This window comes from Marmota flaviventris, chromosome 15 (genome assembly GCF_047511675.1).
Source record: "Marmota flaviventris isolate mMarFla1 chromosome 15, mMarFla1.hap1, whole genome shotgun sequence".
Lineage (NCBI taxonomy): Eukaryota > Metazoa > Chordata > Mammalia > Rodentia > Sciuridae > Marmota > Marmota flaviventris.
The window spans coordinates 38,394,424-38,408,837 of NC_092512.1; the positions used below are offsets into that span (position 1 = coordinate 38,394,424).

A 14,414-nucleotide genomic window follows, 5' to 3' on the forward strand; every position below is an offset into this window, starting at 1 on the left:
TCCTCCACGTGGCGCGGAGTCGCACTCAGACTACAGTTCCCAGAATACCTAGCGAGCGCGCTCCCCGGGTCCCTCCGGCAGAAGCAGCCCAGGTCTGGTCAGTTGTTGGGCGAGAATCGGGCCGGGCTGGTGAAGGGGTACCTTCTCTAGGAGGGGCGTAAGAAAGAAGACTGAAATGTCGTCATTGATCAGAAAGGTGATCAGCACCGCGAAAGCCCCAGGGGCCATTGGTCCCTACAGGTAATATGGCTTGTAGGAGCATTCAGGGACCCGAGGCGTGTGAGGTGGCGGGGTCGGAGCTGCGGCCCCTCGGGGGCCAAAGAAGTAAATCTCGTCACAGATGTGGTTGTCTTTTATAACGACAGCTGAGATCTTGGAAATGCTTCACAAATCCCTGCACACCTACCCAAGCCCCTCGTTTTACAATATGCAGAATAGTTCTAATGGGCAAAGAATAGGAATGCATTTGTGATTCTTATGAACTCATTGTGCATACCCATTTACCACTAACAAATCAAATGCAAATCACAACGAAGATAATTTTCTAAGAATGCCCCAATATATACTAGCTAATATACGGATACTGGCCAGAAAGTCTGCCCTGTGTGTCTTTATTTCTACATGTCAGAAGTTCTTTTAAATAGGCTTCTTTAAAAAAAAAAAAAAAAATGCACACAGGCACAGTTTTTTAAAATCTCAACTTTAAAACCATTGGATTTTATTTTATGTGTTCTTGCATTCTTTTTTTTCCTAACATAATTGTTATTCTTTTAAATTCTTCACTAAAGCATATCCTATAACCATTTTTCCTTTTTAAAGTATAGTGTCGGTTCACTATTAAAAGAAGCAAAACTAGAAAGTTTCTATAGCTGGAACATTTTAACTATGGCAAGCATATGTTGAATCCCTCCTACATGCCCAGCATTTGAGGGATACAAAAATGCATACGAAGAAATCCATTGGGAAAGGCCTTCACACACATGGAGGAAAGAAAAAAAAGAAAAAGGTTAGTTTAGTGCAGGCTTTATGACAGTTACTATAGCAACCACCTTTTTCTATTAATTCCTACCCATTTTTTACAAAAAGAAAACTGAAGCTTGACAAAGTCAAATTGTCGAAGGTCAGTTAATCTATAAGTGACAACTTGATTTGAACTCAAGCCCTAGCTTCCTCCTCTAGGGCTTGAGAAATAGCACTCAAGTGTGGCAGAACAGTAATTATTATAGTAAGATTAGAAATAAAATGTATTGGTAATGGAACAAATGGGAAAGAAGAGAAAATAGTTCTAATGGGCAAAGAAAGAAAAAGATTTAGGGATGCTCCTTGTGAGAAGTAGTCCCTGAATTGAGTTTTGAAGGTTGGTTTTGTCACATATAGAACTGTTGTGAAACTTTGTTAAAAACATTAGCAGGATGTCATGGAGTGAAGGGCATTCCAAATAGAAGACCACTGAGAAGTGGTCTAACAATTTGAATTTCAGGCAATGGGCTCTAGAAATCAACCTTAATCATTTAGTTTGCTATCTTCAGGATAGAAAAATTGAAAAAGGATTGAAAAGGGAATGATTTTTGTACTGTGATCCACTGTGTGACTGACCCTTTGGGAATTAATTCCTTAAGAGTTGGATTTTACATTTGAAAATTTTGTTTTGTGTATTTTGAATTGACCTTGCAAGTCTGACTTAACTTTAGTTTTCTTTGTCTTCCAAATGGACTTCACTATAACACTACTTCATAAGATTACAGTAGGGATTAAATATGAAGTGACAGAAATTTGATTTTAGCAGAGGCCAGGTTGTGGCGGTTTCCATTGCTGAACAAAAGAGTTTGTTTTTTTTGTTTTTTTTTTTTTCAATTAGCAATAATCGCGCCTCGGATAAACCTCATTGGCTACGATACTGCCACTGCGCAAAGCTAAGAGTTTGTTTTGTATGTAGTGAGAAACCATCAGGTGTTTTTGAGCAAGAAATAACCAGATCTCTTTTAAGAAGAAAATTCTGAGAGTATTTTGGATAGAAATTGTGAAGAAAAAGAGCATAGTTAAGAGATATTTCAATATAACCAAAAATCAGTAATCTTTTTCCTCCTTCTGCCCTAAACTCTCTCCCTAAATCATACAGTGTTAGCATTTAGAGTAACACTTTTTGTTTACTTCAGAACAAAAGTGACCCTTAACAAAAACCAAAGTGATGTTATACAAGACACTTTGTCCTAGAACCTGCTAAAAGCATTCACCTCTCTTGACCTATTTAGAAATACTGTGTTCTTTGTTGAAGAATGAAAACATGTCATGAATATTCTTGGTTGACTTGGAAGTGGAAGCTGCTAACAGAACAGAGGGGAATCTATGAGTGTGCCAGTGTGACAGAAAGGCCATTAGCCAGCTTCATGATAAAGACTTTCCAGGACCTTGTATCCAAAGGATACAAACACAGGTCACTATTTTCAATATTTTATGGTGAAGAAAAACACTCCAACTATTTATATCCTGATAAAGTCAACTGGACATATTTTAAGAACCATTTGGAAAGAAGAGTTTTTGTGCATGAAATTTGTAGCAAGTACAGTTTTTGAAAATTCTGGGTCTTCTCCAGAAAAAATTCTAGTGAGTTGAACTGTCAGTGCCTGGCCTTGGTGATGGGGTGCTGTCATTAATTAGCTAGACAGTTCAGCACATTTTGAGATACTTCAGGACAGAACCTTGAGAGATTGCAACATCATGATGTTATTGCATTGCTTTCCATTTTGCTATTACGCCCCAAGCAGTCCTAATGCGACATAGATTATGACATGAGAGTTAATGATTTTGAAAGTGTTTTTACCCTTTGACCTCAAAGCAGAACAACATACTTTAAAATTTTCTGGAACCTAACAACTTATCTATGCCTATCTGCAGATAGGAAGTGGAATTCTTATATTCAGTATCAAGGGGCCTGGGAGTGTAGCTCAGTGGTAGAGCATTTATCTAGTATGCACTCGGCTCTTGGTTCCATCCCAGCATCTCACACACACACACATGCACCAAGTTTTTGTGAACAAAACCTCTTTAAATCTCCAAGAAATGACTCACATAGCTCAGATAGTCTGAATTCTAATTCTTACTTTTAATAGTCTGAAAATAAGTGGATTATTTACACTTATTATTTAGTTTTTGATAAATGATAATACATATGGGCTTGAAGTATGTTTCAGATATGGGGAGAACTGAAAGTATTTTGCAAAGGGCCCAGAGCAGATGGCCTAATGGACAGAGGAGTTAAGGGACTTGTTAGCTAATGGTAACTGTTCAACCTGAGAAAAGGTTACAAATTAACGAGCTCAGTAGTTACTTATTTGCAAATTAGAGTGAAAGCCAGATAGTTGAAAAGAATTCCTAGACTTTTTAAATCCTATTACTAAATTTAAATCTATCTTCTTCAGCTCTCCAAAACCTACATTATGAGCCAACGGGTACTCCTAAAAAGATATTTATTGATAGCCAAAATTGTTTATGTTACTAAATGGTTAGAGGGCAAAATATCAACAAGTAGTTATATCGTGCCTGCTGTGTATATCCAAGGGACCAACTGGTTCCTGCACAGCTACAGAAACATGACCAGACACTGGCCCTAGGATACCCTGGAAGATAGGGACTATCAGACAGTTTCCTGTACTGCCATAAGAAAGACTCAACCAGAGGACCCTGGAATCTGGGCTCGGTTACTTGCTCAGTAGAAGTGTGCATGGAGTTGTGTGTTTGTATGTGTGTGCATATGTGATGGTTTTGAATGTAGCTTTATTTATAATAAAATATTGAAAGCAAAGTTGATCAGGCAAACAAAGTATACGCAATGAAGTATTGTGTAACTGTTTTTAAAAAATCAAGGAAAAATTTTACATATAGTTATAGAAAGATCTTTGTGATACACTGTCGGGTGAAAACATCAAGTGTACGATAGTGTTTAATATACCATATTTTGTGTAAAAGGAAGGAGATAAATATATTTGTTTGGTTCCTATATGCATGAAGAAACTTTGGAAGGTTACATAAAGGAAAACCTTATCTGAGAATAATTAATGTTTTTAGTGCTCTTGGCATTGCATTTTTCTGTTTTACAGCTTAAATTATGTGTAAGTACTTATTTAAAAGATGCTTTTTAGGTATAGAGTTTCATGAGTTTTAGTAAACATATAGAGTCATATCCACTACCACAATCAAATTTTAGAACATTTCCATCACATACACCACCCACGCTCCCCCACCCCAAAAATTCCTTCAAACTTGTTCATGATCAGTCCTCGCCCCTGGACCCAGCAAACAACTAATCTACTCTCTGTTATCATTTTTGTCTTTTCTAAAATTTCATATAGAGGCTTAGAGTACTAGAGCACTTGCCTAGCACATCTGGGGCTCTAGTTTAATTGAAATTAAACAATTAGATCTAAGAAAATTTTTATTTATTTATTTTTAATTTTTTTGGTGTCATGAACAATGCTGCTCTGAACATTTATGTAAAGGCTTTGGACATACATTTTTATTTCTCTTAGATAGTTGCTGCCTAGGAAAGAAACTACTAGGTTGTGTGTTGAGTATATGTTTAAATTTTTAAGATACTGCCAAAATTTTCCAAAATGGCTGTACTATTTTGCTTTCCTACAAACAGTATATGTGTTTCTCATTGTTTTACATCCTCACCAATGTTTGTTATTATGAGTGAAATGTATGGTGGTATATTATTATGGTTTTGCTCTGCATAGGTACCTCTAGTGACTGACCTTGAGCATCTTTCATGTACTTCTTAGCTCTTCATAGGTCTTCTTTTGTGGAGTGTCTATTTAATCATTTGCCCTTTTTAAAAAAAAATAGTTATAGATAGACACAATATTTTTTTATTTTATTTATTTTTATGTGGTACTAAGGATCAAACCCAGTGCCTCACATGTGCGAGGCAAGCGCTCCACCAGTGAGCCACAACCCCAGCCCTCATTTGCCCATTTTTAAAATTAGGTTGTTCATCTTCGTATTATTGAGTTTAAAGAGTTCTTCACAATTTTTTTTAAAAAAGAGTTCATATATTCTACCTACAAGTCCTTTATTAGATGGATGTTTTGCAAATATTTTTCTCCCAGTCTTTGATTTGTCTTTTCATTTTCTCAAAGATGTCTATTGATAAAAGTTTTTAATCTTAATGAAGTCTAATTTATCTTGTTTTATTTTACAGTTTGTGCATTTTGTGTCCTATCAAAGGACTCATTTAGCACCGAATTTTATATTTACATTTTATATATACACCAGCTTTCTGTTCATTGCAGTCAAGCAGTGTTAGTGGACAAGACCGTTTACATCTCTGGACAGATAGGCATGGACCCTTCCAGTGGACAGCTTGTACCTGGAGGGATAGCAGCAGAAACTAAACAAGTAAGTCATTTTCCACATTTGAAATTCACTTTGCTACGATTTTTTAATATTGATCAGTATTAATAACCCCCCACCTGACTTGTGTTATAGACATTAACAGATAAATGCCTTTTAAGCTATTCACTACTTGACTTAAGCCAGTTTTTGATTGAAGAGAGTTGGAAATTTAATGAATCATTTAACAACCAAAAAAGAGTATTCCATCTCCTGCCAAGATGCAGGGGCACACACCTATAATCCCAGTGACTCAACAGGCTTTGGCAAGAGGAGCACAAATTTCAGGCCAGCCTCAGCAACTTAAAGAGGCCCTCAGCAATTTAGCAACACTGTGTCTCAAAATTATAAAAGGGCTAGGTGGTAAAATGCCCATGGGTTCAATCCCCAGTACCCAAAAGAAGAAAAAAAAAAAGGACCAGAATCATCAAAATCAAATAGCATGTTGCCACCTACACATGGATTGGGAAATTTTCTTTTTAGGGCCACTGACCCCCAACATACACAAATAAAGCCACCACCACAGAAGTAAAAAGTCAGCATTTGTTAATAAGAGAAAAAACATTAACAGTTTTACACAGTGTGTTTGGTTTGGTTGGTTCAGCTGGACTGGGTTTGGTTTTTTGGTACCAGGGATTGAACCCAGGAGTGTTTAAGCACTGAGCTACAACCCCAGCCTTTTTACTTTTTATTTTGAGAAAGAGTCTTGCTAAGTTGCTGAGGCTGGCTTTGAACTTTCAATCTTCCATCTCAGGCTCCCAAATCACTGTGATTACAAGCATGTACCACCATACCTGGCTACATACTGTGCTTTTAAAAAAGAATGATGAATACAATTCTATTTCAATAATAGAATTAAATTATAACTTAATACATTCACTAAGTTGTTTATAATAACCAAAGATAGAAATCAACCTAAATGTCCTTCCATAAAGAACTAGTTGAAAAAAATCATGCTAGACCCATACAAATAAATTGCTAAGCAAAGCTCTCAAAGATAATTTGTTACTTGATAAAATCCAACCAAGAGCAGAATAGCATACACGATAGGCTGCCAGGTGTGTATGTTTGTGTGTTTAAGAGTATGTTCATTTATGCATGGACTCTCTAAAAGATTAAAAAATAAGAAGCTAGAAACAGTTTGTTACCCTTACTAAGGAATAAGGAGAGGATACATCTTTTCTCTGCATGTACTTGTTCACAGCTTTTAGACTTTTGTCTTACTCGGGTAGTATGTATTTAGATTAATTATTAGTTTAAAATACAAAAAATACAATCATATATTTTCAACAGTAAAGTGAGGAGGAAGAATAAGTTGAAAAGAATAAGTTAAGGATTTGGCAACAAACTGATATTTTTCTGGAAGCTGAAGCATCAAACACATACGAAATTCACTAATATTGTTTTTTGAGGGAAAAAAAGAGCCTTTTAACATCAAATATTACTTTAAAAGAAAACATGTTTTAATGCTTACTACCTCCTTGAAGTGATGTAGAATTATATAAAGTAGTGATATAGAATGAGGAATCCCAGAACTTATTTGTTTCAGCTTAATTAATGGATATTGACTGAAAACTTCACACTCTTTAGCACTGAAGAAGGGACTTCCTTTCAGTCTTTTCACTGTATTTCATAAAGATTCATTCCATTAAAGGAAAACCAAGAAGGAGTTGACTTTATAGAAATAGTCTAGAAAGAGTGGGGAGAATTTTTCTGCAACATAAGCTACTCAAGGAGGTACTAGTAAAAGATGATTCACTGAATTTAATTAAAACTTTAGTATTACACCAGTGTCTTAGGCCTCTCTTGCCTTGGTTTACAGGCTCTTACAAACATGGGTGAAATTCTGAAAGCAGCAGGCTGTGACTTCACTAATGGTAAGCAACTTGGTTTTCCTTCACTGTTAATTTCTGTTTGATATTTCCTTGGTCTTTTTGAAAAACATGGCATTTATTAATGTCATACCATGTTTTTTAAAGTTGTTCTAATAGTCTGGAAACAACTCTGTTCTAACTTCACTTTTTCAGACCCCTTTCAGTCCCATTTTAATCAAGACAGTCACAGAATCATATATGGTTTTTCTAAGAAATGTTTTGAATCAGACCAAGTTGCTAAACCTAATGAGAATGTATATATCTTCTAGTGGTCAAAGCAACTGTTTTGCTGGCTGACATGAATGACTTTAATACTGTAAATGAAATCTACAAACAGTGTAAGTAATTTATCTTTTTTTCTTATTTACAGTTTTAAAGAGAAATGAATTGTTAACAAAATGAGTGCCCATTATCAATTAAAAGTGACAGGAGATGCTAAAGAAATGGCATCTTGTTCTTAAAAAATTAATAAGTCTAGATGGGCCAGGCACAGTGGCACATGCCTGTAATCCTAGCAGATTGGGAGGATGAGGCAGGAGGTTCACAAGTTCAAAACCAGCTTCAGCAAAAGCAAGGTGCTAAGCAACTCAGTGAGACCCTATCTCTAAATAAAATACAAAATAGGGCTGGGGATGTAGCTCAGTGGTCGAGTGCCCCTGAATTCAATCCCTAGTACACACCCCCCAAAATTAATAGTCTAGCCAAGCGCCTTGGTGCATGCCTGTGATCCCAGCGACTTGGGAGGCTGAGGCAGGAGGTTTGCAAGTTCAAGGCCAGCCTCAGCAACTTAGCAAGGCCCTAAGTAACTTAGCAAGACCCTGTGTGGAGTCTTACTGGGGATGTGGCTTAGTGGTTAAGTGCTTCCAGGTTCAATCCCTAGTACTCCCTCTCCCAAAAAAAAAAAAAAAAGTCTTACTGGAAACATACAATATGCCCCCATGAAAAAACTCTTAAGATATTTCTGTTGCATTCCCTAAAATAATATTAAAAAAACCTACAAATCCATTTTCCATTAGACCTTTCTTAGGCTTTTTAAATCCTCATAAATATTTCTGATATGTATAGCTCATGTTTGCTAATGCTATGTTATGGTCTAACCACCATCTCATAATCTCTAGCTAATTAGTTATTTTATATTTCCATGCCTTGTTTCCTCATATGCAAAGTGGGGATAACATACTGCTACTCTATAGGATCGTCTGAATTGTAAAATAAATTAACACAAACTGTAAAGCAGTTAAGACAAATGCTGTCATGTTGTAAGCACTGAGTAAATGCTGATATTATCACTTCTGTAGTAAGGAAAATGGGTGTCCCTCCCACCTGGGAAGAGACAAAGGAATCACATGGAAAAAGTATCATTACTTATTGTCTCCAGAAGAAAAGAATAGAGAAGATCAAATTAGTGAAAAAGTACCTTCCAGGCTAAGTGTGATAGCACATGCCTGTAATTCTAGCAGCTCAGGAGGCTGAGGCAGGAGGATTCCAAGTTGAAGGCCAGCTTCAGCAACTTATCAAGGTCCTAAGCAATTTGGTGTTACCATCTCAAAATAAAAAGAGTTGGGGATGTAGCTCAATGATAAAGCAATGGATCCAATCCCAAATACCAAAACAGGAAAGGAAAATACTTGCCAAAATTGCGGGATATAGGGATTTAGGGAGACATTCCCTATTAAGATTAACTGGTTTGTAAATATCATTTCAAAGAGCAAATCCCATTCCTATCAAAAAGATCAAAATGACAGAGTATGTATTTCATTTTTTTTTCAGAAAGCTGACAGGAAAGCATTAAAAATTATAGCAAATACATCAAAACAGTTTATCAAACAGATCTGAATGTGAGATTTTTTTCCTGAAATGTTATTTATATCTAAGAACTGACTAGTCCTTGTAGCACTTACCATGTTCTTGATCATGGAGGTTGAATAACAGTACAATGTCTGGAAACTAAAAGGAAATTCTTTTAAATTCAGATTTCAAGAGTAATTTTCCTGCTAGAGCTGCTTACCAGGTTGCTGCTTTACCCAAAGTAAGTATAGTTAAAATGAGTAATGTACACAGTTTCAAATTTCTACATTGTTTTCTGAATATACCAAACTAAGTTAAGTGCTGTGAAAGGAAATTTAAAATAAAGAAAGTATATAGTTCCTGCTTCCCAGGAACTTAAAGTCTTAAAGTAAACATCCCATATTACATGCAGGGGAAAAACATTAAGAAGCCTTATAAGGCATGAACATAACAGAATCAGTACTTAAGTTGTGAGAAAAAGCACAGAAACAGCTGTATTGTCATAATGTTACTTAGAGAACAATAAAATTGAGCCAGGCTTTTAGTTCTGCAATAAAAATTTCATTTGGCTATCGTATAATAAAAAATCCATATCTACTACTAGAAAAATGTTCTCTACTATGGCGTCCATATTTCACCATTCTGGTTTGGTATTCTAATTTCACTAGAAGCTCTTTTCCTATGCTTTTAGCCACACAATATTCCTATAAAGAAGTTTAAGCCTTTACTGACTTAAACTTGTAACTTTCCACTGAACAAAATTTAAGAGTGGCATTTTTATTGCTTTAATTAATTGTTACTTGTAGTGATCATTATCATCAAACTTAGTAAGTTATTGGGTATAGTAAAAGGAGTTCTGAATTTGAAATCACAAGACAAGCATCAAACCTGTGGTATTTACCTTTTTGACTTGGAAACAGTTAATCAGCCTGAACTTCATTGTATGAGTTGAAGATTGTCTATCTAATAGGGTTGCCTATGAGAATCAAATGAGCTAATGTACATGAAAGTGGGGAGCATGGTAACCTGGCCTGCTGTAGGTTCTTGGTGAATATTTCCTCTTCTTTCCTGCTTTGAAAAGTTTATTTTTAAAAATACTGTGTTGCTGTTAGCTTCACATTTTTTGGAAAGTATTACTAAACTCTTTAATTTGTACAAAATAATGAAAACATTGTTTGATTATTTACCTTACAGGGAGCACGCATTGAGATTGAAGCAGTGGCTGTCCAGGGACCTCTCACAACAGCAGGTCTATAAGTGGGCAGTGTTATTCTCATTATGTCTTTAAATTAACATTTTGATTCTTACAATTGATGTTGAAAGTGTACATGTGACTAAAATATCTGTAGTTATCATGGAAATACCATATCATAGAGGGAGTTGACATAAATTGAATATTAGATAATGAATCCAGTTACTGATGCTACCAATTACACATGTGTACACTCATTGCTGAATATGAGAGAAGGGACACTCATTACATAGTCACTCAAGTAAACTAAAGTACAGGGAATAATAACACAGGTAGATGAGTTAATGTTCCTGAAAAATAATAAAGAGCCTAATTCAATTACATTCTATTTAATTAAATGATATGAAGTATTTAGTTCTCATGTTAGATATGTGATTCTGCTTTTACTTGAGTAAAATATTCACTCTTGAGTTGTAGAAGTAAAGGAGAAGAAAATGGACCAAAATTTTATATAGATAATATTTTTCTAATGGAAATAAAATACACATGCAGATTTCCCTACGTGTGATTTTGTTCACTTATTTTATAACAGTTTAATTTACACATGAAAACATATTTACCAAATAAAAATGGGGAGGGAATCATGAAGTAAATCACCAGCTATTTCACTTAAGTTTATTTTTAACTTTGTATATTTTTACACTGTTGTATTCAAGTTATATATAATCACCTTGTGTTTGTTCTTTAAAGTCATTCTTTTTCTTGGGAATGGAGATGAGTCTTGCTGTGTAGTCCAGGCTGACCCTGAACTCCTGGACTCAAGCAGTCCTCCTGCCTCACCCTCCCAAGTAGCTAGGACTACAAACATACAACACTGTTCCTTGGCTTTTTAAAGTCTCTCAACACTCTTAGACAACTATTACATAAATACTTCCCCACTGTAGAATAAATCCCAATTCAGAATTATGCCAAAGAAAAAGGAAAATTCCCCACATTCATTCTCCAGTCTACTTACCTTCCCAAAGAGAATGAACCTCTGTTAAAGAGTTTTTATTCATTAAATACTTGATTATCTGGGGGTTATATTTGTTTGTTTATTTATATAAATAGGACTTTGCTGTACACATTATTCTATAGATCACTTTCTGTCTTAAATATCTTTCCATAAACATATGTATAAATCTTCTGCATTTTTAAAACTATTATAGTGTTCTTTTGTGTGGATATACCTTAGGTGATGTAATGATTCCTCCAAACAATACAGTTTCCAAAATTATCATATTATAGCAGTGCTGCCATAACATTTTTATACATACAAATAATACAAAATTATATGTTAGGTTGTTAAGAGTCATAGGAAACAGTAAAGTAAAAGATTTGGACGATATTGGTTGGGATTATTACACTTTTAAGCTCAGTAAGAAGAAGGCTTCACTGAGGCGACAATGGAGTTAAAAATGTTTGTTGAAATTTATTGAACATTTTTCTGTACCTGTGGTAAAGTTGTTACTATGGTAAAATACAATAATTTTGTGATGTAGAATCCACTGTGCATCCCAACTTAGCTTCAATATATGTATTTATACACACTCACACACACACACACACACATATATGTATATATATACACATACATACACATATTTTGTGCGGGGGAAGGTTTGTAGTTTATTTGCTACAGTTCTTTGGCACTAGTTTACAAGGCAAAAACAAACAAAAACAATTGGAATAATAATTATTTTTTTAAAAAAAACCTGTCAACAACTTTCAGTCATTTCTACACCCATATTTTTTATACATTCTTAATAGTTTGGATATTTGTTTTTATGTTCATCTGTGAGATTGCCTTTTCACTTCTATACCACATTTTATGGGGCTGGGGGCAATGCTCTTACCTAGCCCATGTGAGGCACTGGGTTCTATCTTCAGCACTGCATATAAATAAATAGATAGATAGATAGATAAATGGAATGACTTTTTTTAAAAAAAAGATTTTGTGGCTGTAAATATCTGTCCTGGAATGCTTGATAGAGTTTGGCTAGAAAACTGGGCTATATGTTTAAACTGATTCAATTCATTTCATGGTAACAGAAACATTCCAATTTTCTGTAGTCAGTTTGGTCATTTAGTGTTGCAGAATTTGCTCATTCCTTCTGAACTTTCATGTTATAGGCACCTTTTAATCCTGCTGTCTCTATTATACGTGCCTATTTTTCCATCTCTTTTTTTTTCCCTTTATCAGTCTCCCAGAAGTTTATCAATTTAAGAACCACTTTTTGGCTTTGTTGATCCTTTTCTATTTTATGTCTCTCTCCTCCCCTCCACTCCCCCTTCTCCCCTCTCCTCTCCTTTCCTCCCCTCTCCCCTCCTCTCTCCCTCTCTCCCTTTCTCTCCCTCTTTTTGGTGTTGCTAGAGATTAAAACCAGGGATTTGGGTGTGTGCCAGTCAAGCATTCTCCTCTCCCACTAAGCTATATCCTTAGCCCTTATATTTTATTTTATCATTAATTTCTGCTCTTACATTTTTATTATCTCCAGCTTATTTATAGGACATCTCTTTCTACCTTAACATGAAGATTCTCATATTTGTAAATGATGGAAACTCAACTCAAACTAGTGTAAGAGGAACAAAAAAGGAACTCAGGCTCAGATCACCCAGAATTCCAAGGTATAGCTGACTTCAGACACATGTGGTCCAGAAACCTCATGGTTCTTTCAGTCTCTTGTGGGAAGATGCTGCAGGTCCACACATACAGGCTACCTGTATACTAGCTCCAGCTGAAAGATACCATTTCCTAGTATATCTGGAAAGAGACTCAGGGAAGTCTCTGATTGGTCCAGCTCAAGTCAGGAAAGAGCCATTCCAAAACCAATAATTGTAGTGAAGAAAATTAGACCCAGCCAGGTTGGTTCTAAGAGGAATGGTTGTATATAAGTCATGACTTAAAAATCAAACCCTAGAATGAAAAAGCTAGAAGGAAATAAGGTACCGGCACCCAGGTTAATTAATTTAATGACTGTGTTGGGATTTTTAATCTTCTTTCCACTAAATCAGAACAGAATCATTAGACTTTGTTAAATGTAAAAAATAATAATTGCAGTATGTTGGCCTTTCAAACATAGAGCAAGCTCTTTGAAGTATGAGATGTCTAAATGAGTCACCCATATTTCCTTATTGTTGCCATATTTCTACCTTTGATAGGGTATATATTTTTAAAGTTTGCTGTTTTCTGAAGAACACCATGAGCCAAAAGAAATTTTATATATGTTCCTGTAGTAACAATTAGATAAATATACCAAGATTCAAACACTGTATTATTTCTAATGACATATTTATTCAATCAAAATTATAAATGTTGAAGCAAGAGTACAAAACAATTTTATAAAATTTCCCATAATTGCCCCTAAAGCCAATTATAATTAATTATAAGGAAATTACCTTGATTGTATATGAATAAACAGCATTTGTCATCAACAAATATTTACAGAATGTTGAATTTGTACTAAGTCCTGTAAGAAAAACGAAATATGAGATGCTTTTCCTGCCCTAAAAAGGGCTTACAGTCTTCTCACTTCTACCATGTGTTTAGTAATTGGAAAGCATTAAAAATAATTTCAAAAATCCACTTCAGTGAACTATTCATCTATCCTAAGTCATAAATCATGGTCAGCTAAGCGCTAATATACTTAAGAACAGTTTTTTCCTCTATACCACTAATCAAGGTTTACTAATATAGCAACTATAATTGGACCCTTCTCTCTAATTTATTATCTCCAACAAATTCCAATGGGGAAAATCTAGAATTACTGTGCTCATTCAATAGACTTAACATTCTATCAACTATTGTGCCTTGTCTAACTTGTTACAAATTTTGCAATCAAAATAATAATAATAACCCCACATATACATCAACATGCTAACAGTGATGATTTTTGACCTGAATTTTGAACTGAATTACAGGTAATATTTAGATTTCATCTTAAGAAATTCATATTTTCTGAATTTCTACAATGCTTTCATTTTTAGTAAGAAAAATTTTAATAAGCCTTTCCCTGAAATAATTACATAAATAATCACTGTGTCCCATTTAAGTACCTAAACAAAAACAGTGGTTTTTTGTTTTTTATTATTTTTACCAAAAAGAAAAAGGTTATTTGATTTTGTGGTGC

General features: G+C 34.9%; 1 protein-coding gene and 1 pseudogene across 1 annotated transcript; one reads left to right on the forward strand and one right to left on the reverse strand.

Moving 5' to 3' along the window:
* The first annotated feature begins 37 nt into the window (after positions 1-37).
* On the forward strand, positions 38-10,802 carry Rida (reactive intermediate imine deaminase A homolog). The gene is made up of 6 exons (XM_027948550.3): positions 38-240; positions 5,292-5,397; positions 7,214-7,268; positions 7,535-7,603; positions 9,239-9,294; positions 10,248-10,802. The coding sequence occupies exons 1-6, from the start codon at positions 176-178 to the stop codon at positions 10,308-10,310; spliced, it is 414 nt and encodes a 137-aa protein (XP_027804351.1). The 5' UTR covers positions 38-175; the 3' UTR covers positions 10,311-10,802.
* Positions 1,751-1,915, reverse strand: LOC114106452 (U4 spliceosomal RNA; annotated as a pseudogene).
* Positions 10,803-14,414: the final 3,612 nt, after the last annotated feature.

Excerpts from the sequence above, each read along its gene's own strand:
- Rida (XM_027948550.3), top strand. The coding sequence starts at position 176 with ATGTCGTCATTGATCAGAAAGGTGATCAGCACCGCGAAAGCCCCAGGG. Across the intron at positions 241-5,291 it reads GGGGCCATTGGTCCCTACAG|TCAAGCAGTGTTAGTGGACA; the intron begins GTAATATGGCTT and ends TGTTCATTGCAG. Across the intron at positions 7,269-7,534 it reads AGGCTGTGACTTCACTAATG|TGGTCAAAGCAACTGTTTTG; the intron begins GTAAGCAACTTG and ends TATATCTTCTAG.